The 27219-nt window shown below is 49.9% G+C and overlaps 1 protein-coding gene across 1 annotated transcript; it reads left to right on the top strand.

Moving 5' to 3' along the window:
* The first annotated feature begins 94 nt into the window (after positions 1-94).
* Positions 95-17313, top strand: Mogat2 (monoacylglycerol O-acyltransferase 2). Its single transcript, XM_026387359.1, has 6 exons — positions 95-185; positions 6369-6547; positions 14258-14462; positions 14788-14962; positions 15583-15782; positions 17159-17313. Exons 1-6 carry the CDS (start codon positions 95-97, stop codon positions 17311-17313), a joined length of 1005 nt encoding a protein of 334 aa, XP_026243144.1.
* The last annotated feature ends 9906 nt before the right edge of the window (positions 17314-27219 follow it).

The following is a 27219-nucleotide window of genomic DNA, read 5'->3' on the forward strand; positions in this document are numbered from 1 at the left end:
GCTGGGCTAGGCTGGGCTGAGCACGGCACCCTGTCCACAGGTTTGTACGCACCTCGCCACAGCAGTGTGGAGAGGCCTTGGGAGCCAGGCCAGCATGGTGGAGTTTGCTCCCTTGTCCGTGCCTTGGGAGCGCAGGCTGCAGACACTGGCGGTCCTACAGTGGGTCTTCTCCTTCTTGGCCCTGGGTAAGTCGGGCTGGGTGAGATGGGAGACCAGGAGCAGCCACCCAGCTGCACCCAGAATGTTGGTCGTGGGAGGTTCTTGGAGGCCTCGGAGCCCTGCCCAGAGAGACTGGGCCGTGGAGTGGGGTTGCCTGTGGCTTTGAGCCGTTTTTGGCCAAGCGTTCCCCCTTGACACAAGGACACCCTGCTGCAGGCTGCTGAGGGTGTGGGAAGCATTGAGTTGATGCTAGGAAAATTCCAGACTGCTCTTTCCTTTCTGAAGGGATGAGTGAGAACTGGGGTAAGGAAGGAGAGGGGAACCAGGAACTAGGTTCTCCGGGCCTCGATTTTGTCATCTGCAGCAATGTGTGGCCCAGACACCAGCTCTGCTGAAGGGAATGTTTTCAAGGAGGGTTTGGGCCAGATGCCATGGCACACACCTGTAATCTCAGCAGCTCGGGAGGCTGAGGCAGGAGGATCATGAGTTCAAAGCCAGCCTTGGCAGTTTAGTGAGGCCCTAAGCAACTCAGGGAAACCCTGTCTCTAAATAAAATATAAAAGGGTTGGGGATGTGGCTCAGTGATTAAGCACCTCTGGGTTCAATCCCCAGTACAAAAAAAAAAAAAAAAAAAAGGAGGGTTTGGGGCAGTGTTGGGAGGTGGAAATGAATGAATGGGTTTCTTCATTTCATCTGCTGGCACCGGACTAGGGAAGAACTGTTCCCCCTGGGTCTAGGGTTCAGCCTGTGCTCTCTCCTGGTTGCTAAAATGTGGTCAGTGGCCTTTTAACACATAATATATGTGCCCACCCCACACTTCCTCAGAATTTCTTTGTGGTTTCACAGCCAAAGAACTTATCCCCAGCAAGGCAGGCTCTCCTGGACCCTACGTTAGCATCCTTTCTAATTGGGTTTCTGCCCTAAGGGTTGATAAACACGTTACACAGACTTGGTTATTTCCACTACGTAGATGAGCAGAGAAAGTGCCTTACAGGCCCAGGCTGCAGAGCCAGAGTCCTGGGCTCCTCCTGCCAGAGAAAGGGCTGAGGAGGTAGAAGAGGGGAGAGGGGCTGGGGTGGGAGGAGGTGGGAGCCACAGTCAGTAAGAGAGCAGAAGGAGGGAGGCCTAAGCTGTCAAGTCCAAGGGCTCTGGGGACCCAGTGCCAGGTGACTGTAGCCAACAGATCACAGAAGACGAGGGTCACCGTGCCCAGCCTGCCTCCTGTTATCTTTTAGGGCAAGAGTGCTTCCAGCTGGCCATGCCCACCCCACCCTGCAGCCCTGTGGCCCTGCCTGGCTCCTTCACTATCACAGGAAACTGGAAGGTCAGGAGCAGCGTAGGGGTCAAAGCAGCCCTGGACCTGGAGGGCCAGAGGGAGGACAGCTGAAAAAAAGGATCTGGGCTCATTTGTGCCAAGAGCAGGAGGTTTTGCCTTATCCCTTAACCTGAGGGCAAAGGAGAGCTGAGGAAGTTTCAGGTAGTGGAGTGACAAGGTCCAGCCTGGGTGTTAAAGGTCCCTGTGCCTGCTGTCGATGTGTCTGCTGTGCTGGGGGTGTGGGGAAGGGACCAAACGCAGGAGCATTCTGTCTAGATCAGAAGTCACCAAATTAGGGCCCATGGGCCACATCCAGGCCCCTGGTTTTGTTCAGTCCAAGGGTTCAGAATGGTTTTTATAGTTTTTAAAGGCTACATTTAAAAATAGCTGCTTAAGCACGTGCACAATATCCTCCAATCTGCCCCTTAAACTGCAAAGTCTAAAATATTTGCCATCTGAACCCTTAAGAAAAAGTCTGAAAAGGGTGGCAGTGGGTGGAGAGAAGGTTTGGGGTCAGGGGATATTCAGGAGATGGGCTCCTGGGCAGGAGCAGAAGGAATGGACGGGTGGAGGGAGAAGGCCAAGTTGATGCCCAGTCTCACCCACGTTTGGCTGGCTGTCGTCACTGAACTTGGGCACTCAGGAGCAGGCTTGAGAGATTAGGAGTTCAGTCCTGAATGTCACTGTCCTTGAGGGGCTGTGGAGCCTGGAGCCAAGAAGTCACCTGTGAGCAGGGGGATGAGAGTGTAAGGTCAGGCAGCAGCGACCAACAGGAGGCAGATTTTAGAAGGCTCTGAATGAGGCTTTATTGAGATTTTGCTCCCTGGCGGGACCCTCAGACCAGCAGAGTAGGTCCAAGGAGAAGTGCATGGGGCTGGAATTTTTATTGGGCTTAGGGCAGGAAGGGAGGGCTTGGGACAGGAAAAGGGGTTTTTAGAGTCCTTTGTCCTACTGGGGTTGGTTGGGGGTAGCTGGCTAAGATCCAGGATTGGCCAGGAGACCCTGCTGATTGACAGGCAGTTCTGTGGGCGCCTGATTGGTGGTTCTTTGGCACGCATGGGTGGGTGGCTTAATCACCTCAAACGGATCTAACAGAGGGAACAGAGTGGCAGGGGTGGTGACAAGCAGAGGTAGCACTTCAGGCAGCCACTATTTTTTGTTTGTTTGGTACCAGAAATTGAACCCAGGGGTGCTCAACCACTGAGCCATGCCCCCAGCCCTTTTTATTTATTTATTTTTTTTAACTTAGAGTCAGGGGGTCTTACTACGTTGCTGAGGCTGCCTTTGAATTTACAATCCTCCTGCCTCACTCTCCCAAGCTGAGGTTTTAAAGAACACTAAGGTTTCAAAGACTGGTAGGAAAATCAAGCCCCCCAGGCAGGGAGCCCCCTGTGCAGAGCGGAGGAAGAATAAGGGACCTTGTACACAGTTCATGCTGGAAGTCACGGACACATTTGGCAAAGTGGCACAGAGGTGGCTGGAAAAGTCAACTAGGACCACTCACCAAAGGCTCAGGGCCCCAAGTCAAATGCGTTCTTGGGTGACTTGTTTGCTGGCTGTGTCCTTTCCCCTCCTCCACAACTCCCACCTCTTACATGGGAAAGGAAGGTGTTTCTTCACAGCCTGTGCTGTTCTTGGCTATGGCTACAGCTCCTTGAAGAGTCCTGAATGAGGAATGCTGGGAGCATGATCTGGTCCAAGCAGCAGGACTGAATCCCAGGTCCCCCCTTACTAGTATGCTGTGTGACCTGAGCCAATTTGTAGACCCTCTCTGTGGTACTGAAAGCTCTGTTCTTGTCCCCGATGCCAATCCAATAACAAGGACATAGTTTTGAGAAAAAAGAAGTTTTATTATTGCGTTGCTGGCAAAGGAGAAGCACAGGAGACTCCTGTCCCAGAGGCTGTGATTCTGCCCATCAGGGGAACAGGGGGCTCTTAAAGAGGTGTATCAAAGGTCACATTCCACATTTCTTTTTGGAGTTGTCATTCACTTGTTCGTTTGGGAGATAGTCATTTCTGGTGTCACCCCCAACTCTCTGAGTTACTTGTTTCAGTGATATGTGCTCAAGGACAGATAACTCTGCCTAGGATGGGGAAGAAAGGTAATCCTGTTTCCCTGAGATTAGGGAGGGGGAGCAGTTAGGGAAGAGCAGGCAGAAAGGGAGAGGAAGAAACAGGTCATTTTCAAAATAAATCCATCGGGCCAGGCGCAGTTGTGCAGCCTGTAATCCCAGTGGCTAGGAGGCTGAGACAAGAGGATCATGAGTTCAAAACCAACCTCAGCAATGGCAAGGCGCTAAGCAACTCAGTGAGACCCTGTCTCTAAATAAAATACAAAATAGGGCTGGGGATGTGGCTCAGTGGTCCAGTGCCCCTGAGTTCCATCCCTGGTACCCACTCCCCCCACCCCCCAAAAAAGTCACATGGCAGAGCAGCAAGGGCTATACTCAAAACATAAAGTGGACCACTGTCACATCCAGGCCTTAAAGTGGGCATTTTAAGTGTTTCCCCTTCAGGTCATGAGGATTATGTGAAAGAAGGTGGTGTCTTCCTTCCTAAATTACTGAAAAGACCCACAGACTGGGTTTGCTTCTTAACAGGGGTTAAAGGGTGAGCCCATGGTCGAGGCATAATGCAGTGGTGGGAGTCATTCTGGTCAGGGTAGATACCCTGTTTTCTTCTAACTTTTCCTTTTTTTCCTCCTGACTTCAAAAATAATACATATTACTGTAACACATTCAAACAAAACATGGGCCCTTAAAGTAAAAGGCTTCCAGCCAGTCATGGTGGCGCACTTCTGTAATCCCAGCGTCTCGGAGGCTAGGAGGATCTAAGTGGAGGGCCCTTGAGTTCAGTCCCCAGCACCCCACCCACACCCTGCCCAAAGACTTCCCATACTCTTGCCTCCAGGTAGCCACTATTAACAATTCATCTTTATTTTCCAGAGCTCCTTTTCTTAAAGAAGCTCATGAACAGACTTTTGGTTTTGCCCAAGGGAAGAATCCTAGCTGGGAGTTTAAAATTATTTTTACTTTTATAGTAAATATTTTTAATGTAAAAATTAAAAACAATTTAAGTCAATCTCCTTTCTTTTTTGAATTCAGGGGCACTCTACCATTGAGCCACATCCCCAGCCCTATTTTGTATTTTATTTAGAGACTGGGTCTCACCGAGTCACTTAAGGCCTCTCTAAATTGCTGAGGCTGACCTTGAACTCAAGGTTCTCCTGGGATTACAGACATGTGCCACCACTCCGGTAGCGAATTAGTCAATAGTGTTTGAAAACAAAGAGCAAATGTGGAAGCAACCCTATGTCCATGAACAGATAAATGAATAAACAAAATAGAATATTATTCAGCCTTAAAAAGAAAGGAGATTCAGACACATCCACAACTTGAATGAACTGCAAACATTACGCCCAATAAACTAAGCCAGTCACAAAAGCCAAACGCTGTGGGATCTTACTTATGTGAAGTACCCAGCGTAGTCAACATTTCAGAGAATAGAAGGCTGGTTGCTTGGGTCTGGAGGGAGGGGCAGTGGGAATGTCTACTGGGGTGATAAATAAGTTCTGTGATTGATAGTGGAACTGGCTGCACAGGGTATAAAGGTCCTTAATGCCACTGAATTGTTCAGATGGTAATTCATGTCATGTGTGTTACTAGAGCAAAAAAATTTAAAGGAAAACATGTATTCAAAGTGCCCCAAACACAACTCTAGAAAGTCAGCTTTCTGACGGCCAGAAGTCATCCATTGCTCACAGCTGGACCCCAGCACCTGGCACTTTGTAGGTGCTCCATGCAGAGTGAATATTTGTTGTCTGCATCTGCTGGCTACCAAACTTTTCCTACTGTTCAAACTGGCTCAAGAGTCCCTTCCTCCAGGAAGTCTGGCAGGATGGGCAGGCCCAGTCCACCCTACTTCCAAGAGGAGTTATACAACCAGAAGCTGGCCTCCTTTAAGAACACGAGTGTAGGGCTGGGGATGTGGCTCAAGCGGTAGCGCACTCGACAGGCATGCGCGCAGCCCGGGTTCGATCCTCAGCACCACATACCAACAAAGATGTTGTGTCCACCTAAAACTAAAAAAAATAAATAAATATTAAAAAAAAAAAAAGAACATGAGTGTAGGGACTGAGGCTGAGGCTCAGTGGCAGAGCACTGGCCTGGTGTGCATGAGACTCAGAGTTCCAACTCGAGCCCTGCCAGAGAGAAGAAAGAGGAGGAGATGAGTGTGTGGAGAAAATGGAATGCAGAGGAAGTGGTATTCTCTGGGAATGATGCTTCATTGGCGTCAGATGAGGGGTGGTCCTAAAGACCTCCTGACCCTGAGGTGAAGCCAGGTTTAGCCTGCAGTGGGGATGGGGAACTGCACATCAGAGGGGTTTCCACACTGGGCCTGGTCCTGGCCCCGCTGCACGCACAGGGTGGTCAGGGGTTGGCCTCTTCCTGCCTCCCCACTCCTCGCCAAGGGCTTTGGAGGCGAGGTCAATGGAGCTTGGAGGGTTGAGGAAGAGCAAGCGTTGGGACTGCGTATTGGGAGAGGGGAGGGAGGAGCAGAAGGAGACGGGCCAGCTCCTGGGAGCCTGATGCCAGGCTGAGCTGCTTGGGCTGTGCCCTGAAGTTGTGCGGAAGCCACAGGAGGGCTCTTTTCATAAGAGAAGCGAGGGACCCCGACACACTTACCTTTGGAAAGATGAAGCAGAGGGTGAACAGAAGGGGGAATGGGCAGAAAGGGGTCTCCTTTTCCTCTGGGATCCTCAAACATAGAAACTAGAACCCTTGTTGCAATCAGCGGCTCCCATTTTTTGAGCACCAGGGAGATGGCAGGGGTCAGGCCGCCTGGGGCAGCAGGGCTCAGCCTGGGTGTCTCACCTGCCTGCCTTCCTTCCCAGCCCAGGTCTGCGTGGTCATCTTCATAGGCCTCCTCTTCACAAGGTTCTGGCTCCTCTCCATCCTGTATGCCACCTGGTGGTACCTGGACTGGGACAAGCCGTGGCGGGGCGGCAGGCCCATCCAGACCTTCAGGCGCTGGGCCATATGGAAGCACATGAAGGACTATTTCCCCGTCTCGGTGAGTTCTGGGGCTGCTTTGGGGGGGATGGGGGGAGAAGCTGGCTGAGTGGGGTCAGGGCCCCAGTGCCTCACGTCTCTGTGGGGGCAGTGCAGCCCCATGTGCATTGTTCAGGATGCTGGACCGGAAGGCCCAGGCCTGGGTCCCCCGCCACCCAGAGACCTGGAGAAGAGACCAGCTCCTCTCTAGCTGTGGCTTTCCATTTACAGGGACGTGGGGCCAGCGCGAGGTTGATGAACATACAGGACTTGAAGGAGCTCTATGGGATATGTACTGTGTCCCTCTTGTGGACCTTCAGGGAGCAATCCCATCAGCAGCCCAGTTTAAAATAAAGTTAACAAACTATGGGTCTTAAGAGACCAGCTAGCCCTACAGTCACACTCTGCCAACTAGAGAAGGACACCGGTGTGACCAAGGTCGGTCAGTCAGTTGTCAACGAATTTTAAAGCTTTGCATTGGTATGGATAAGAAAGGGTATCAGGAAGAGAGCTCTGAACCGTCCTCAGGTTCTAACCTGCTCCTACTTCTGCCAAGCTGTGTGTCCTTGGACAAGGCCTTGTCCCACTCTGAGCCTTGGTTTCCCATGGATCCAGTAAGCCAACTGATCTTCCTGCTCTGAGTGCCTTCATGTCTCTCTCTCTCTCTCTCTCTCTCTCTCTCTCTCTCTCTCTCTCTCTCTCTCTCCTCTCTCTGGTTCATGACACCTCACAGTGATTGTGAACACTTGGCCCTGGACTTGAAGATTGGCCCTGAGTGGACCAGATCTCTAGATCTGAAAAGACCTGTAGGTTCCTTCAACTGAGCCCAGAAAAACTAAACTTGTGGTCTACGCAGCCAGGCAGAGACAGTTTATTGAACAGATGGGATAGGATAGAGGAAGGTAATGGGGACACAGGAGGGTAGGCAGGGCTAATTGGCCTGAAAACAGGAGAGAAGGCAGGTGTGGAGTGTGGTCTTTAGAGTTGGTTGGAGTAGATTCTAATCCCAGGTCTGCCACATAGCAGATGTGTGACATTGGGTGAGTTACACATTTTCTCAGAGCCTCACTCTCTGCCTATGTAAAATGGAGATGATGTCACATACTGGGCCTTGTGGATTCCATGAGACCAGGCAGGCCAGCTCTCATAGGTTCTCAGAACCTCAAGACTCAGCGGGAGACCTGGGCATGGCTTCAGGTCCAAGGGACTCAGAACCCAGAGCCCTGGGGCTCTGACCTTCATACCTGCCTGGCTTCTCCATCCCATCCAGGAGCCCCACCACTTCCTGCCCCTCCAGGAATTGGATCTCCAGGTAGCAAAAGAGGGGAGGTGGAGGAAATAGGCCTGCAGAGGCTGAATGGCTTGCTGAAGTCATGGGAACTCAAAGTCAGGGATCCTACCTTTTTTCCCTCTGAGATTCCTGAGGTCCCCTGGAGCTAGAAAGGGCTGGGCTACAACAGGGAGCAGGGCCTGTCAGGTATAGGGTCAGTGTGGGTAGGGCTGAGCTGAAGTGGGCTGGCAGAGGCTGCCATGCCCATGAGGGCCACTGGAGTCAAAGGGCAGAACATGTGGGCTAGCAGACTCGGGTGGGAGGCAATCTTCTCCACCCCTTAGATGTGTTTTCTCTGCAGGGCCCCCTTCCAGGATCTTGTCAGCAAAGACAAGCAAGGCTTGTGGGGTCTGGAGAGCAGCCATGGGTACTTTGTGGCGGAATCCCCATCCCTTCCCCAGGACTTCTGAGCTCTGAGGTTCTGAACTCCCTTCTCTAGCCCCAGGCTCCTTCTTTTGAACCAGGAAATTCAGAGCTCTCCTGGGGAAGTGTGACCTGTAGCCTGGGGAGGTATAGGTGACATCAGGTCACCTGCAGCAGGTTCTAGCCCCTAGTTGAGCTTTGCAGGTCCTGACCCTGGCCTCTCGTCCCATGTGTGCTGGATCCTCACACACCAGGAAAAGAAAGGCCACCTACAAAGGGGGTGGTGCAAGCACAGACCCAGAAGCCTCAGGGTTGTGAGCAGTAGCCTGGGGGTCCGGGAGAATAAAGCAGAGTACACCTGTGGGGAGGCTGGAGAGGAGCTTGGGTCACTGCAGAGGCCTTAGAGGCCACCCTGCAGAATTGGAAAACCGGAAGTTCTCTGGGGAATGTCTTCTGACAGCCTACTGGCCTCCAAACGATAGTGTCAAGCTTCTCTGTCCCTGGCGTACTTCCTGCTGCAGGTTGGCAGAGGCGATGCTGAGGCAGCTCCACTGCCTTTCTTGCTCCTTCCCTCCTTGGTGGCTCTCAAGGAGGGTTTCTCAACCTCACTACTATCAGCACTGGATGGACTTGATTTGCAGAAATTCTATGTGCACAGTTTTTCAGGCTTGTTGCACACTGAAGGCCCTTTGCTGCAGTACCATGAGTGGCCAGCAGAGGAAGAGATGCTGTTCGTTTCTGTTTTGTGGCTCCTAGGCTGGGAGCTGCAGACTCCCCCTTCTTTCTGCACACCTGGGCAGCAAGGCCCTGCAGAGACCCTGGAGTGAGCAAAAGGCAGGCTGTCCTGGCTTTACTGAGCTCTCCCTGCATTCACAAGCCTCCTCACTCTCTTGTGGAATGTGAGGTCCTTCCATGATTTCTCAGCTTCGGTCAGTTCTCCCTTTGTCTTTATGAACTAGCCTCTAGTGATGAACTTTCAGGCAAAATTAGAAAACTGTGCCTTGGCCTTGAAGCTTTCCGAAGTCATCCTGTTGGCTTTCTACAGAGACAATGCAGGAGAGTCAGGCCATTCATGTAGGAGTCAGGCCATTCATGTAGCTGTCCCCACCTCATGCTAAGACTGGCCCAGGAGCTGGGTGTCCCCCACTGTGAATGTTTCATCACCCAGAGTAAATAGTCTAGGCAGGCCAAGGCCTTGGGAGGGACCAAGTTCTGTGGCCAGGGCTATGACCTAGGGTCATGAAATACTGCCCACAATGTACTTGCTGGTCATGATCCGAACCAGGCTGGGGACAGTGTAGGACAACTCCCCACCCATACCCATACCTGGGACAAGCCCTTAGTTCCCCTGTAGCCTACCAGGCATTACTAGGGACTTAGTGGCCTCTCCTTCCTGTCTGCCACATCTTGGTACACTGGGGTCTGTTCACCTGAGACAGTGGGGCTTTCACATAACAGGAACTCTAGCTTACAGGAGAAGGGGGAGGGGGAAAGGGCAACATTTGATTTATTTTCCAACCAGACCCCACCTTCCCGATCAGACCTGATTATTTATTATCAATATTGACTGTCTTTTTGAACCCTGGCTTCACTGAGATGCCTGTAAGGAGGTGTTTCTTCAAGGGAAGCTGGGTCTGGCTCCAGTGTTCTCCCAGGAGTCCAGGGCAAGGGGAACTAGCATGGGGCATAGCTGTTCCCCAGCCCTAGGGCTGCCCTGCAGGGAACTGGGCCTCCTACACTGTCCCCTTCCGCTCCCAGCCAGGTAGATCTCTGGGAGGCTTGCTGAACCCCAACAGCATCAACATTTGGATTGGTTAATTTGTGTGTGTGTGTGTGTGGGGAAACTGTTCCTATCCCTGGCATCTACGCACTCAATGTCAGAAGTACTACCCTCTCCCAATGGTAAAACCCAAACTGTCTGCAGACATTACCAGATGTCCACATCAAGAGAGCAGGAGGTGGCAAACTCACCTTAGCTGAGAACCACTGATCTAGAGCATGGGGTCTGGGTCCTACACTCCTGTTCTGACTCTTCCCTCCTCCCCTCTACCCACAGTCCTGACCACAGCTATCTTTTTGTCTAGGTTCCACGTTCTCTGGCGCCCCCTGGAGTTCATCCTCCACACTACCTCTTATTTAGAATAAAACCTATTTTTTTCTGCAGCCTGCAAGTACTTGCACTCTGAGCCCTTACCTGCTTCCCCTTTGTCATTTCAGTCCGGCAGGCATGAGCTGTACCACTTGTTCTGGTGCCTTATTGGAGTGTCCCCCACCCTGCTGATGCCAAATAATGTGGGTACATAAGTAGGCCCTGAACAGGCTCTTCCCTCTGGGGCCCTAGAGGAGTGAGAGGTGGGCTACCGATGCAGGAAACACCTCTCCCAGGAGAGCGAGGCTGGAGTCTTGAAAATCCCAAACCAGTCATGGGCCAGCTTGCCTAGCCTGAGTAGCCCCATGGTCGACTCTATCAAGTTTGACCAGATAGTTCCAAAGTCAGTCCTCAGTGCCAGTTGTCTCCCTGGGTCTGGAATAAAGGCTTCCTGCCTCTTTGTGTTCTCTGTATAGATGGCAGAATTCAGATCCCAGTCACCTGTGTGGCTTTGTGCAGGTCACTTAACCCCTCAGCAAGCCTCTCAGCTTGCTTAACTGAGAAGTAGGGCTATCATACCACAGCCAGCCTTCCTGTGGTCGTAGTGGGTGTTAAACAAGCTAGCAGCATGGGTGCTTGCTTTTTTGTGTTGTTGTTGTTGTTCCTGGGATTGAACTCAAGGGCACCCCAGCCCTCTTTTGTATTTTATTCAGAGACAGGGTCTCACTGAGGTGCTTAGTGAGAGTTCACTTTTACTAGGGTTGGCTTCAAAGGGTAGAAACTCAACTGTCCATCAACTGACAAATGGACAAACATGTGCTCTAGCCATGCAATGGAATAAATGTCATCCAGTCAAATGTGAAAGGAGTTCTGATACATGCTACAACATGGATAGACCTAGAAAACATGACACCAAGAGAAAGAAGCCAAGTTCAAAGTCCACCTGTTGTAAGATTCCATCTGTATGAGGTGTCCCAAACAGGTAAACTCAGAGAGGTAGAGAGCAGATTAGCAGTGCTAGGGCCCTGGGGAGAGGGAAAATGACTCCTAATGGGTATGGGTTTCTTTCTGGGGTGTTGAGAATGATCTGGAAGTAGTGGTAATGCTTACACAATCTTATAAAATTGCATTGAGTTGAGAGTGGTGGTGTACACCTGTAATCCCAGCTATTCCTGAGGCTGAAGCAGGAGGATACCAAGTTTGAGGTCAGTCTAGACCACTTAGCAAGGCCCTGCCTCAAATTTTTAAAAAGTTTTAAAAAGGGGGCACTGGGGTTGTAGCTCAGTGGTAGAACACTGCTGAGTTCTATTCCCCGTACCCAAAAAAAAAAAAAAAAGTGCATTGAACTGTATATTTTAATGGGATGAATATTATGATATATAAATGAAATCAATAAAAAATAGTTGGGCTGGGGATGTGGCTCAAGTGGTAGTGTGCTTGCCTGGCATGCGTGGGGCGCTGGGTTCGATCCTTAGCACCATATAAAAATAAAATAAAGATGCTATGTCTACCGAAAACTTAAAAAAAAAAGTAAATATTAAAAAATTCTCTCTCTCTCTCTCTCTCTAAAAAAAAAAATAGCAAACTTCAAAGCTTAGGAAGCTACTGTGCCCTTTTCTAGACCCACTGCCCACTGTGCCACACCCAGCCTCAGGGCATGTAGCCAGGGTATCCCCAGACCCCCACCATCTTGCTCAGTCACAATCAATATTCCTCCAACAGAATTGAGGAAGCAAGACAAACCACAGCTCTTCACCAACTGCCTCCTCCTCTTTATTTATCTTTATTTATCTCTCTGAACCCTGTAGTAAACCTGAAGTGTCATCATTGTCCTGTGGAAGAGGATAACTGAGGCACTGAGGGGGCCAGAGCCTGGCAAAGGTCCCAGGGATGAGCCAGAGGTAAAATCCAGGCTCTTGACTCCCTGCTCAGGGTTCTCCTGACTCCATGCTAGTGGGATGCAGGTGACCTGCTGGGACAGGATTCGAGTCAGGGCCCCTCCTTCTGAGGTGGGATATCTCAGTCTCATCTTCTTGGCTCCTTCATTCCCACCTTCCTTCCACACTTTCCAGAGCATCTCCTTTGTCCCAGACCAGCACTGGGGACACACCTTGGACACAGTGGTCTATGATCTTCAGTGAGGGCCAGGTAGACTTGGGGACAAGAGTCATGTAGAAGGGGCTAGCACAGAAAGATAAAGTAGAGACCATGTCTGAGGGAGGTACAAATTAGGCCTCATTGGGACTATGATGGCTCCACAGTGCACAAATGTGGACACATGTAGATACACATGCAAATACTGGCCTACTCGCCTGGACACAGGTCCCTACCTTTGCAAGGTTTTTCTCTATGCACAAATGCTTTCTTTTATATATTTTTTGTATAGGGATTGAATCCAGGGGCACTCAACCACTGAGCCATATTCCCAGCCCCTCATCCCCCTTTTTAAATTTAGAGACAGGGTCTCAGTGAGTTGCTTAGGGCCTCTCAAAGTTGCTGAGGCTGGTTTTGAACTCGTGAGTCTCCTGAGATGCTTGTTATAGGCATGTGCAAATGCACTGGGTTTTTGTTTGTTTGTGTTTTGTTTTTGTTTTTGTTTTTTGGTTTTGATAGATATTGTCAAATTGCCTTTATGGAGGTACAAAAATTTCTTCCCACTAGCTAAATGGAACTTCTAAGGAAATGTTTCAATGGGTTCTAGAGCAAGTGCCTTCCCAGTGAGAAAAACCAGGGTCTCTATCTTGCCATATCTACTAAATCCCCTACTTCCCAGGGGAAGAGGTTTGTCCTGGTCTAGGGAGGCCATCTTGGTGATGGTGGGGGTGGGGTTGTCAAAGCCAAGGCTAGAAGAATTTAGAGCTATTCAAGCTGGACTGGGCAGACAGGATCCAGTGCTGTCTCCAGACTGCTCTGAGGGTGAGCAGCCCGGCTTCTGTGGCCCCAAAGGCAGCAATGAGAATCCTCAGGGAATTATCCCTGACCCTTTCAGCTTGGTGACAGGAAGACCATTTACCCCGGCAAAGCAGAGTCTGAGCAGAAGGAGCTGCTCTGGCCCAGGGAGTACAAATTGCAGGCTGGCAGGGAGCCTCCTGCCCTAGGCCTGGCCCCACCCTGATGGCAATGGTTCCCAGAGCCAGGTTGGGCTCCAGGGTTTTCAGTGGAGTGAGGCCAAGATTGCTAACAACCTTGGCCTCCAGCAGTAATCTCTGCAGATCCAGGTGACCAGTACAGCCTCTGTTAGCTTAGGTCCCGCCCCGTTGGTCCTCGCCCTATTTCATCAAGAAGCTTCTAAGGACAAACAGTTCTTTCTCCCTCTCCATCTACAGTGTCTGGTGGACCCTGGCACACCTTCCATGCCACAGGCCCCACCAAGGCAAGTCTCTGTCCTGGCAGGGGGAGAGAACAAAGCAGGGTGGCGGGCAGAGGAGAGAGCCACCTGGTGAGACACTTGTGCAGTACAGGGCGGCAATCCAGAACAGAGCCAGTCTAGGGGTCTGCATGCTCTTTCAACCTGACAGGAATCCACGCCTCTTACAGCTTGCGCATGCTCAGCCCCAGGTCTGAAGTGCACAGTACTGTTAGCATGAGCTTTCCAGAGTGGTGGCACCCCCATGTGGCCCTTTGATTCCTTCACATCACATCCTGTGGGCTGATTGGCGATTCTAGGAACCCTCCTCATAGCACAGCTTGTCAGCAGCCTGGCAAGGGAGAGGAGCAGAGCCAAATGTTCCTCTTTTACAGAAGAGGAGCCTGAGGAAACAGTTTAACCAAAGCCAGCCCCTTGGTATCACCAGAAATGGTCCCTCACCACAGCACAGGGCTGTCCGACTTATGAATGAAGCACTTAAGGATCAGAGAGGGGCAACGACTTACCCAAGGTCACACTAGCGTGGCAGAGTCAAGATCCGTAACAGGCCCAGCTCTAACTCACCAGGGTGCTGTCCCTGCAGCTGGTCAAGACCGCTGAGCTGGACCCCTCCAAGAACTACATTGCGGGCTTCCATCCCCATGGAGTCCTGGCAGCCGGAGCCTTTATCAACCTGTGCACTGAGAGCACGGGCTTCTCCTCGCTCTTCCCGGGCATCCGCCCCCATCTGATGATGCTGAACCTGTGGTTCCGGGCCCCCTTCTTCAGAGATTACATCATGTCTGGGGGTGAGTCTTCCTGCTCCAGGTAGCTCAGGAACATAAGATTGGTGCTTCAGGTGGGGGGACTTTAGGTAGGGCTTCCAAAATCTCTGTATTTCTTCTAAAAACATGCACAGGAGGAGACGGTGGCTAGACCCAAAGGAACTTCCTGCAGTGCTGTGCTGATCACTGAGCCCAGTGAGGAGGTTGGGAAGAAGGAGAGGACTCAGGGGACTCCCAGCTGGATCCCAGGCCTCTGTGGGCACTGCTGGTGGTCTTTCTCTTGGGCACACCGCCCCCTCACAGTCCCTGTCCCCTCACCACACACCTGACCACCCTCCTCTCTCCCCAGGGCTGGTCACGTCAGATAAGGAGAGCGCTGCTTACATTCTGAACAAGAAGGGCAACGGGAACCTGCTGGCCATCATTGTGGGGGGCTCCCAGGAGGCACTGGATGCCAGGCCTGGGGCCTTCACGCTGCTACTGCGGAATCGAAAGGGCTTTGTCAGGCAGGCCCTGATACATGGGTATGGATGGGGCTCTGGGGACTGCACTCAGTTCAGTCTGAAGTTGGCAAGGATGATATTTTGGTGGGGAGGCAAGAAAGACTAACCAGATTCTATGTTAGCAGAGAGCTTCTCAGTTCATTCACAATGAAGATTATCTTTTTAATGATTCATGCCCAAATTCCTGGAAGAGTTTCCATTTTTCCAGTGAAATTCGATGGCTGATGGACATAGTTCAAGGTGGGAGTGGACATCTTCCCCAACGCCGGCAGGAGAGCTGAGACCTATGGGATCTGAAAGAATGGGGATAGGAGCATATGGAAGAGACATTCTCCCACCTTGGGGGAAGCTTCTGGGAGGAAAGGAGCCAACTGGCGTGGGGAGAGTTTTCTAGGAGAGAATGCAGGTGTTTTCTGTCTGGGAGGACTCTCTGCAGCACTCTGTCCACACATCACGGAGCAACCAAGGTCAGAGAGGGAGCCATGGCAGGTCTAGGAGGCAATCCAAGCCTCCTACTTCTAGCCCAAGGCTGGATCCTCTGCTCCTGTTCTTAGTCATGGAGTCCCTGCAAGAAGCCCAGTGAACTTTCCACTCCTGTTTTTTTCTGGAGCCTCCCACAGACCTCTTCTGTTTCCCTCCAGGGCAGCTCTAGTGCCGATCTTCTCCTTTGGGGAGAATAACCTATTTGACCAGGTGCAGAACTCTTCTGGCTCCTGTTTGCGCCGAGTCCAGAATCGGCTGCAGAAGATCATGGGCATCTCCCTCCCCCTCTTCCACGGCCGCGGCATCTTCCAGTACAGCTTTGGTTTCCTGCCCTACCGCCAGCCCATCACCACCATCGGTAAGACCAGAGCCAGTCTGCGAGAGGGAGGTTACAGGAACAGGGACCTGGCCAGGGGACATGGAGGTGGGCCAGGTACATCCCTTCCCTCATGGGGCTCACCTTCTAGATTGGGAGGCACAGACATTGGCAGATGGCCCTAATATAAGGCATTCTGGGATAAGGGCTGTGACACTGACATAAAGAACAGTCACTACTGGCTGCTGAGCACCTGCCGTGTGCCCGGCACTACGCAGCTGACTTCTGTACAACAGCTCAAATTATTCTAGCATCCTTTGAGGCAGGGTTATTGTATATTTCACTGATGATAAACTGAGGGCCAGAGAAGTTAAATAACTGCTTTTGAGTAACAAAGTTGAAGTTTGAATCAGGAGGATTTAATTCTGACTCAGAGGATCTGGTGAGGATTATTTGGAAAGGTAGATACCGGGGAAGGGCACTCTGCTTATGCTAAAATTGTGTGCAAAGTAGAAATCACTAGGCTCTGAATTAGAGCGTAAGGTATCTTCCCGCAAGAAATGGAATTGAAATTTAATTCATAGACTTAACACCATCTTTTCAGCTATCCAGACACTTTTTGTTTTCTTCTTGTATTCCAAGTAGGTTCCTCTGACAAAATCTGTAGAGAGGTCCATTCATCTCATCTCCATCCATCATTTGTTAGTTGAACAGACTTGGTAAATCCCTATATTTGGAAACTTCCTGTGTCATGTGGCAATATTTTCATGAGTTTTAATACTTTTGCTGCCTTCAGAGCTGTTGTCAAGAGGAGAGGGTTGGGGAGCTGCTTTCTCAGCCAGACAGAACCAGAGGAAGAGGGCTAGTTAATAGCCTTCCTGATTCTTCTCTGTGATAAGGAGTGAAGTGCGGGTCAGCTTGTGGGGCAGTAAGGGAAGAAAAGCTGCCTGGGCTGCGAACCCCCTTGTCCCAGCAATATGGCACTTCTGACTGTAGCATCCTGGGCTTCGGGAATCATATAGCCTGGAAGGGAAGAGCACACACCCAGGACTTAAAACCTGGTACTGACTCTTCCTAGCTATGTGACCTTGAACAAGTTAGTTAACTTCTCAGAGCCTCAATGCCTCACCTGTTAAATAGGAATATTGATAGGTTTTGCTCCCATAGGATTAAAGGGAAGAACACATGTAGAACACCTAGCACATTTCCTGGCACGTTGACACCTGTCTGTTGATAGATTTTTATCAGAATGTTAGAGTTGCCCTACCACTTAGAATCCATTTCCTGAAGTTGGGTTTGGAAGGGGTAGCTGAAGGCACTCTCCTGCAGCATGACAGTGGGGCTGGGCACCTGCTCCAAGGGCCTCTGCCACCCCAGTGGTTCCCACTCTGCTCCTCTGCCACCTGTGTGTCTTGCAGTGGGAAAGCCCATCGAGGTGCAGAAGATACTGAGGCCCTCAGAGGAGGAGGTGGACCAGCTCCACCAGTGCTATATCAATGAGCTATGCAACCTCTTTGAGGCCCACAAGTCCAAGTTCAACATCCCTGCTGACCAACACTTGGAGTTCTGTTGAACACCTCCAGCCAGGAGGGAGGTTGCTCCCAGGGCAAACCAGTATTTGGGAGCCCAGCCAGAGTGCTGGAACCTGAGGAGGCATCCTACATGTGTTTTGAACACATCTCCAGAGCTTCCCCAGACTTCTACAAGTCCAACCACAGCTGGCAACGTGGAAGAGGAGACCAGACTGAAATCTGTGATTTGCACTCCTACAGCCAAACTCTGCCAGTCTCCCTCTCCATGGCCTCTGGATGCTCATCTATGAAACGTGAGAGAGAACTGGAAGAAAATGACTCCTGAGGGCTCTGTCCTCTCCTGTAATGTCACTCAAAGATTACAAAAGAGCATGTAGGAAAAAAGAGAGTAACGAGGCTTTTCTTCCTCTACGCTTGAGTAACAGCACAAAAGAAGCTCCCAGCTCCAGCCCTTTCCCCTACCTGCCCCCTTGTATCACACTCTGGATGTCCCTCCCTCCCCCAGCTGGAGAGAAGGTGGTGGGCAGTGAGTCCCTGCACTCACCCAATGCACCTTCAAATTTCTGGACCCTCTGAGCTGTGGAGTGGCAGCCAGAGGTTATTGGAAGGTGGGCAAAGAGAATTCCACTGTCACTGACTGACTGTGATTGGGGGCAGGCCTCTTCCCTCCCCCCACCCTCTGAGCCTCAGTTTCCCCAAATAAGATGACCTTTGAGTCTTGGTTTTGACATCACATAATTTGAGAACTCCAGGAGGACTCCTCTTGCTCATTCTTTGTAACTTCAGACCTTGGCACAAAAGGAGGGGTTTCAATAAACGAAAGCATTCTATTTTACCCCCCCCCTTTTTTTTCTTTCCTGCCTGCCCCTGCACCTACCCTCATCAAGGATACAGGTCAAAGCTTTTGACCCTCAGCTAGGCCCTGTGGCCCTGTGACCCTGACCCATCTTCCCAAGACCTGGATTACTCTGGTCCACAGAAGACCATGTTCTTTCCTGACCCATCACCTAAGTTAATCACCTCTGGTCCTATTCTTTTAGGAAATAGGGGAAAACAATATGTCTATGGCCAGCTGACTCAGAGAACAAAAACCAGGTGTGGGGTGTGTGAGACTGCATGTGTCTGGGGGAGAGTGATGTCCTGACCAGGAGAATTCTGGATTCCTGGGTCAGGGACATGCATCAGAAGGATGGCCAGGAGGCATGAGGCCCCCTCCCCTCTAGCAAAGAAACAGACCCTTCCCTCCAAGAGCAGATCCCTGTAACCTGGGGGTGGGCATTTGGAGAAGTATAATTTGGGGTTCCAATCTGAGAAAAATCACATCCAAGCCTCAAATTTGTCATCTGACAAATAAAGACTACATCTCCCTCTATTGCTGTGGTTCCCAAGTCAATGAGCCACTCCATGTCCTTATGGAATGATGCAGTGTACATGCCATGCAGCAGTCAGGTGACTCCAGGGTCTCATGAAGGGGCCTGGTACCATGCTATTTGGCATACGGGTCACAATAGTATTGGGAATAAGGAGCAGAAGGGATTGATAACTTCCAGCCCAGGGAAAACTTTGGAGAAAGTGGCCATGAGCCAGGCCTGGAAGGAAGGGCAAGAGTCTCAAAGGAGATACACAGTGGCCTGCTGCTGGGTTGTGAACCACTTCCAAACGTACTGGCTGAAGACTGCAAGGTTTCATTATTTCTCACAATTCTGTGGGTTTGCAGAATTTGGGGGGTTCTTAGGTCTTTCTTGGGCCGCCATGTTGCATTCAGCCAGTGGGTCAGAGGGAGCTGGGACAGCTAGGGTGCTGAGACAGCAGGGCCTCTCTTTGCATGTGGGGGACACTGGCCTGTCTCTATCCTGACTGGTCTTTAAGGATTTGAGAGTGGCTGGATTCCAAAAAAATGACAGCCACAGCTGCGAGCACTCAAGCCCTGGGCCACACAACTTGCAGAGTCACTTCCACTGGTCCATTGGTGGGAGCAAGGCAGGAGGCCAGGGGCGAGGAATAGGCTCCACCTCGGGATGGGAGGTGCTGCAATGTCACAGTACAAAAGGCAGGGACACAGAGAGGGTTCTACAGGCCATCTTTGCAATTGACCAAAAATTTAGAAGTGTCCTCCCCCATCCCCAACTCTGTCTCTCTCCCATTCCCCGTCTGGCCTTGATAAAGCCAACAGCCCCAGCTCAACCTTGCCTCTCTGCCCTGTCTCCATTTCTCTGTCCCCCACCCACCCACATGCACAGCCATGGTGGGCTTTCAAAAACACAAATCTTGGCACTGGAGTCCCAGGCCAGAGGTGAAACCCGGAGGTCCCAACAAATCAGATCCAGTTACTTGTCCCAGAATGAAACAGAAAAAGTAACAGTGAAAAGCAGGAAAGGAACCTTAATCATGGTTCTTTGGGGAAAGCAAAGTGAGAGCAAGTGTCTCAGCCCTGTCTTCAAGGTACTGACATGAGCTCCAGATTACACAGACAAGAAGATTAGACTTAGTCAAACTGGGCTTTAGTTGATCATTACCTCAGAATTGGCCAGGTGGGGCCTTGTCAGAGATAAGAAAGTTGCTGTTGCCTGGAGGTGGTTTGACTTCTCACAAGATGTTTATCAATTAGACCTGTTGTTCTGGAATCCAAAGCAATTTTGAACAAAGGAGACCGATGCAAAAGAGATGCCAACTTTTTTTTTTTTTTTTAAATACCAGGAATTGAACCCTAGTACATTTAACCACTGAGCCACATTCCCCAGCTCTTTTTAAAATATATTTTATTTAGAGACAGGGTCTTGCTGATTTGTTTAGGGCCTTGCAAAGTTGCTGAGGCTGGCTTTGAACATGTGAGCCTCTGGAATTACAGGCCAATTTTTAAATCCTGTTACCTGTTGGACATTTGCAGGCAAAAGTTGAAGAGTCTAAGTCCCTGTTAGAAGTCAGCCACATTGTTTCCCTGCTCAAAGTCCTGTGGCTCCCCATGGCTGCTAGGCTAGGGTTTGTACCAGTCCCATGTCAGCAAGAACCAGAAGATAATTTGAGGAGGGTGTCATTAAGAAAGAATTTCCTGAGAATGGTGACATAAGTCAGGGCCATGGTGGTGGAGCACTGTTACTGCCCTGAGGCCTGGAAGGACAAACACAGCAGGCATCTCAATCTAGAGAAGTCATGCCCATGTGCCATCCTTGCTAAAGGAGCACAAGCAGTTTTTGGTGCCCCTGCAGGGAAGGAGCCAAGAACATGCACCTCACTGTCTTCCCCAGAGCCCACCCCACTCTTCCCTCTATCCTATCTCCTGCCAAGTTCCCCATTGCCTGAACCCAACTGGAAGCTAGAGGGAAGGAGGACCTGTGGCTGCAGTCCAGAGCCAGGCGGAGAGTAGACTAGAGGGATCAATGGAAGACAGAAGATGTCCACCTGAAGCCTAAGCTTCTTAGCCTACCATTGGTCATTCCCCACCATCTGGCCCAATTTCCTTCATCCTTGTCTCTCTCTCTTCCTTATCCCTAGGCTCCCATCACACTGAACCATTTTCAGGCCCATGTACCATTTCCTCTCCTGGCTTTAGCTCACACTGTTCCATTAATCTGGAATGCCATCTTCTCCCACCCCATCACTTCTGCCTTGCCTGGGGAATTCCTCCTCATCATCACACTGATTTCATCTATTCAAGGGAGTCTTCTCTAAGTCCCTGATGGAGAGGTGTTTCCTCTGTCTTCCCTAGAGCTTCCCTTCCTCTGCCATAACACTAAGTACCCTGGGAAGCACTATGCACAGATACCTCTGCCTGTGGTCACTTCCACCTGCCTAGCCTCAAACAGCACCTGTGTCCTCTCAAACAAAACCAAACTTCATAAGACACTCTTAATGCTGGGGGTAGTGCCTAAACTCCCGCCCAGGGTGGCATTCCAGGCCCTTTATCATCTGCCCTAGACCTAGCCAGCCTCACCTGGGCCTTCTCCCTGCCACCTACCACCCCTGCCCTTCACTGTGCTCTGGGTGCACACAGCGCCCACATTTGCTGGGCTTGGGCACACTCCTCCCTTTCTTCTGAATTCTTGACCTGGTCAATGTCCCATGTCCCTCAGGTTACCTTCTTTGTGAAGTCTCAGCCCACCCCACACACCTCAAGTTGCCCTGTTCTTTGAATCAGAGCTGGTACCTTCTTATGGGCTTTGCAGGTAGAAGGACCATGGTCACTAGTGTGTGAGTGGACTTCTCTGTCTCCCAGTGGATGAGGACCCATGAGAACCAAGGCCATAGCCTTGTTGCCTTCAGTCCCCCACCCCACTCCACACAGGACCTGACGCAGGGCAGAATCCTCAGGAAGTGGGGATTGGCTGAAGAAATCCATTGTCTTCCTTTTTCTCAATCCAGTACCTGCTGGGCCTGGGGCAGGGATGAGGGAGAAAGAGCACGGGCTTTGCCATCAGAAGTGACTAAATTCATTAGCTATAGCTGTATATAATAAATCGTTTCAAAACTTAACTGCTATAAACAACAGTTCTCACAGTTGTTCACAGAGATCTGGGAGTAGCTTAGCTGGTGGTTCCGCTCAGGGGTCTCACAAGCAGCAACCAGGCTGTCCACTGGGCCTGCAGTCTGTGAGGCCTTGCTCAGGGCTGGAGGGTCCACCTCCAAGCTCACTCACATGGCTGGGGGCAGGGGGCTCTCTTCCTCTCCATGGGGCTGCCAATGACATAGTTTCTCCCAGAGCAAGTGAGTGGAAAAAGAGAAAGACCATCCTGCCTTTTATGACCTAGTCTCTGAGTCACTAGCCATGGATTGTGCCTTGGTTGGTTGGTTAGGTGTGACTCACTTGATCCAGTTCACACTCCATCTAAGGGTGTGAATACTGGGAGCTGGGTTCACTGTGGGCAGCATGGCAGACAGCTGCTGCAGTAATGGAGATGAGCTCTTGGACACTAGACCCAGCCATCTCCACCCACGTGCCAGGGTACTGGCAGAGGATACTCAAATGGGTGGGGACAACAATTTGAGCAAAGAAATGATGACCATAACAAGGTGGCTATTGATTTGAGGCTGCCAGGATAGGAAATAGGGGGAAGGGGAGAAAGAACTCTCCTTCACACAAGCCCCGAAGCCTCCACGTTGAAGACAACAGTAGTACATGGTAGGAATACGGAGTTCTGATCTCAGAGGAAGGCCACCCAAACAGAAAGAGTCACACTGGACTTTGTGTGTACAAAAAGAGATACTTTTGCTAGGTACAGAGGCACACGCCTGTAATCCCAGAGGCTGAGGAGGCTGAGGCAGGAGGATCATAAGTTCAAAGCCAGCCTCAGGAACTGAGCTAAGTCCTAAGCCACTCAGTGAGATCCTGCCTCTAAATAAAATATAAAAAGTAGCTGGGGATGTGGCTCAGCGATTAAGCACCACTGGGTTCAATTCCTAGTACAAAAAAAAGAAAGAAAGAAAGGAAAAGAAAAATAAATACTTTTACTGGGCTAAGCCTCTGAGATTGGAGATTCTTTTTATGTCTGTGTGCCTCCCTAACCAATGTGCCAGGCCCGATTCATCTAAGTGTTTGGTAATTAATTTAGCCAGGCACCTGTCACATTTTGTCTCCTCTGTCCCAACACACACAACAGAGGATTTGTCAGGCATGATACAGAGGGTCAGAGGTCCTCAAGCAGGGGGACAGCTTGAGTCTCCTCTGGAAATCAGGCTGCCCTTTGACCTGGGGAGAAGTTCTCAGGCCTATCACCAATGGGGACAAAGGGCCTGCTGAGGCCCGGCCCGCCTGATACTGCTTTATGTTAACTTGGCCAGGGTGGCAGGTGGGACAGGGGTCAGCCAGCACAGCACAGCCGGCAGCCACGTGGCATGAGCCAAGGCTCCACAGCACAAGGAGAATCTGCCTTCTCTTCTGCCAAGGAGGTGGGAGGACGTCAGAGGGACGCTGCTGAGTCAGCAAAGGCGGACCCAGGGGAAAGCACAGGCACAGGGCCGAGGTTCTGGCATGGTTCGGGGCACAGGGGTGAGGTTTAGAGGAAAGGAGGCCGGAGTTTAGATCTTCATTCAGCAAACTTTTATCAAACCTTTGTGATGTGCCAGAGATAGACAGTGGTGACCAAGGTAAACCAGGTCCCTGGCTCCGCCTTGCCCCTTATCAATCAGCCAGGAGTTTCTCCTCAAACTTGGGAGGAGCCCTGGAAGGTCCTTGAGCTGGTGCGTGTGGAAGACGCTGTAGGCTAAACTGACATCTGTCTAAACGGCCTCATGCAAGGGTGGACTCAACACCCTACGACCGAGAACCTACTGTATGCTAGGCTCAGGAAGGCTCTACCTGCATTGTCTTAATGACATGCACAATAACATCTTCATAGTAGACAAGGTTCATTTGTCAGAGAGCTTAAAGGACTTTCTAGAATTCTGGCCCAGCATGAGAGCTGCCTGCCCAGGCAACTATCACCCGCTGTTCCCATCTGGCCCAGTTCTGGCCCCAGACCTGCCAGAATGGCACGTGGAAAACGGCCAGGGATCCAAGAGCTAGCCAGGTATATGGGTCCTTCCCTACCCTGACCCCTGGTCGCCTGTGTGACCCTGTATAAGTCACCTCCCTTCACTGAGTCAGTTCATTCACTTGTAAATGGTTTTGTCTATAGATGGGCATTCAGTAACGGGTTCTACTTTACCCCTCCCCTTTATAAATGCCAGGCTTTGGAAAATCCTGAGGGCTTGTGTCTTCAGTCTTTGCATGTCTTAGATCCTATACGTTCCCTTTGCTCCCTACCTGGAACCAAACCTGAGTATTTCCCATTTCAGGCTGAACTGGTGCCATGTACATACAGTTACATTTTAGCAGGAGAATGGATACGATAGCTTACAAAATCTGGGCAAACAGAAATGGGTTGGGGATGTAGCTCAGTGGTAGAGTACTTGTCTAGTTTGTGCAAGGCCCTGAGTTCAGTCTTCAGCACAAGCAAAAACTGAACAGAACAAAATATAAAACAGCAAGAAAATCCTAACTCTGTCAATGAAACATCAATAGGTAAAGGATCAAAACTGAAGGAAAAAGAGTAAAAGCTGTCAGCAGCCTGTATTTGGGGGTGCCCTAGACCAATGTATGGGCATTAATATTTGATCTGTGGTCAAAGACCAGCTATTTACTTTTTCCCTATTTCTAATCCTTCATGGGCCTATCCATTTTGTGAAATATAAACCACAAGGCCAGGTATGGTGGTGCATTCCTGTAATCCTAGTGACTTGGAGAGACTGAGGGAGGAGGATCACAAATTCAAGGCTAGCCTCAGCAACTTAAAGAGGCCCTAAGGAAGTCAGCCAGACCCTATCTCAAAATAATAAAATAAAAAGGGCTGAGGATGTGTTCATGGTTAAGCACCTCTGGGTTCAATGCCCAGTACCAAAAATCAAACAAGCATGTATTTATATACCTATCTACTATCTATCTACCTATCTATCAAAAGAAAAATGGAAAAAAGAAAACCAAGCTATAGTAAGCTTTTTATTATTAATTTCACTGGCCATAAAATTGCCCTGCCACCTTTCCCTGAAGCCTCTGAGCAATCCTTCAGTTCTGCACTGATTTCATCAGGAACCAGTGACAAGCTGTTGGTGGATGAACCAGCCCCAGGCCACACAGGAGTAGCCCTGCCCTGGAACTCATTGCTGTGACTCATTGTTGACTTTCTAAGGTTGTTGTGAGTTGAGGGACACAATGTGACTTGGTAAACTTGGATTGGTGGGACTTGTCATCTTAGCCACTTACATCCTCAAGTCGCACAGCTGGGAGGTGGGAGAGCCAGGACTGGTCTTCTGGCTCTCACCTGGAGCTCTTTCCACGGGCGCAGTGGATGGCAGGATGAGGAGCAACTTGTTGCTTCAGCTACAGGAAGTGCCTTCAGCCCCCCTGATTATGCAGTCATTCCGGCCCTTGGTAGGGTGGCTCTGAAGGATCACTGAAATCCGTCTTTTCCCTTCGGGCCACTCTGCAGCCTCCACTTTCTTCCACCACTGTTAATCCCAAGATGTCCTTAATAAACAGCCTGCAGGCTACACACCGTCTCTGAATCTGTTTCCTGGAAAACCCAACCTGTGACATGGGCTGCGTATCTAAAGAGTAAAGTCCTAACGTAAGGCTCAGAGAGGTTCACTAACTTGTTCTTGTAACAGTGGTCCTCTTTATGATTTGAATATAGCTCTTGCTGCTCTGCCACTGTGACTTATTTTCAAAAAAATGTGTTTCTCTTTTTCTCTCCCTCTGTCTTTTAATCTCTCCCCTTCTCTCTCTTAATCTCTCCATTTCCCTAGTCTCAGGGAAAACAGGATTACTTTTCTTCCCCATCCTAGTTTTCTGTCCTTGAACACACACTCATCACAGGGACAAAGTAATCCAGACTTTGGGGATGACATCAGAAGATCTCAGAAATATCTATCTCCCAAATTAAAAAGTGAATTACAACTGATTAACAAATTACAAGTCAGGGCTATTTTCTGCTCTGGAGACGGCCTGCGTTCTCCCCGGAATGTGTATCTACCTTCCTAAATAAACCTCTGTCTCTGCCTTTGTCTGGCTCATGCTGAAATTCTTTTGCGACACATAGGCCAAGAACCCCTCTGGTCCAGAGTTGTTCCCCCTCTCTTCTGGGAACTCCTTGGACCTTTCTCTGGAGTCATCCCTTCTCCCATGGCTCAATGAATTCACTTGGTATTGTAGTGCTGTCTATATGACATGTTGGGTTGGTTCAAACCCCAAAGTGAACCTTAGTATAGAAGTGACATTTTAAAGATCAATCATGTTGGGGAATCCCAGGGTGGGATGCAGACGATGGTGATGACAGAATATTAATTGTCATATAAACACATGAGGAAACATCCTAAAGGGAGTGGGAGGAGGAAGGCTGGGCCTAAGTAACTTTGAAAAATGTATTTTGATGGGAAAGTGCGTGACAAATGTACATAAACACTGAAACACAGTTGGTATGTTGAATGTCTCATGGGCTGTAACTTCACCATTCTGAAACTGGACGTGCATATGAGGTTGAACAAATAAGTGACTGGATGGTGGCAGCCATGTTCTCACTGCTGGAGGGGGAGAAAGGCTCTATTGGCCCATGTGATCAGGCATTAGAGTGGGGATATACATCAGTATAAATTTATGGTTAGTTTATGAAGATACAGAAATAGTTACAAATATGTATATACCCCCCAGTCAGTACACATACATGCTTTTCCTAGCTCTGACTTCTGAGAGAAGCAATGGCACCCAGTAGCAACTAGCACACCTAAATCTCAAATCTTGGCTTCTAATACCACTCTCTAAAAATGGGGGATTCCTGAGATGCTTGGGAAAAATGGCTTATTCTAGAACGGGGGCTGGAAAAATACAAGATGAGTCTGAAGAAAATAAAGATATGCTTAAAACTCAGAATAATAGGTCATCCCCTACAAGAGCTGAATTGAAAGGCTCCCAATGATGTTGGCAGGGACAATTTGAGCAACAAAATTAATGACATAATATTGGGATTATGATCTAACGTATAAAATACACATCCATGGGCATATACTGGTAGACATGATTAAATAATAAGTAAATGGGAGAGGAGAGACAAATCTCCCTTACAGAAGAATCCTAAACTGGGTGAGGTGGTGCATGCCTGTAATCCCAGCAGCTGTGGAGGCTGAGGCGGGAGGATCACAAACAACCCAGCAATTTAGCAAGACCCTAAGCAAACTTAGTGAGACCCTGTCTCAAAATAAAAAAAATAAATAGGGCTGGGATGTTACACAGTGGTAAAGCATCCTTGAGTTCAATCCTTGGAACCAAAAAGAAAGAAAGAAAGAAAGAAAGAAAGAAAGAAAGAGAGAGAGAGAGAGAGAGAGAGAGAGAGAGAGAGAGAAAGAAAAAAAGAAAGATCCTAAAAAATCTAAGTTATTTATGCAGATATTCTCACCTCAGGGAGGAGGAGTTGAGCTGTCTC

The sequence above is a fragment of the Urocitellus parryii genome, chromosome 4 (genome assembly GCF_045843805.1).
Source record: "Urocitellus parryii isolate mUroPar1 chromosome 4, mUroPar1.hap1, whole genome shotgun sequence".
In the NCBI taxonomy this organism is placed as follows: domain Eukaryota; kingdom Metazoa; phylum Chordata; class Mammalia; order Rodentia; family Sciuridae; genus Urocitellus; species Urocitellus parryii.

What these genes read in the sequence shown, in the direction of transcription:
- Mogat2 (XM_026387359.1), top strand. Translation starts at nt 95, where the DNA reads ATGGTGGAGTTTGCTCCCTTGTCCGTGCCTTGGGAGCGCAGGCTGCAG. An exon ending in CTTCTCCTTCTTGGCCCTGG is followed by an intron (nt 186 to 6,368) that starts GTAAGTCGGGCT and finishes CTTCCTTCCCAG; the next exon opens with CCCAGGTCTGCGTGGTCATC. An exon ending in AGGACTATTTCCCCGTCTCG is followed by an intron (nt 6,548 to 14,257) that starts GTGAGTTCTGGG and finishes CTGTCCCTGCAG; the next exon opens with CTGGTCAAGACCGCTGAGCT.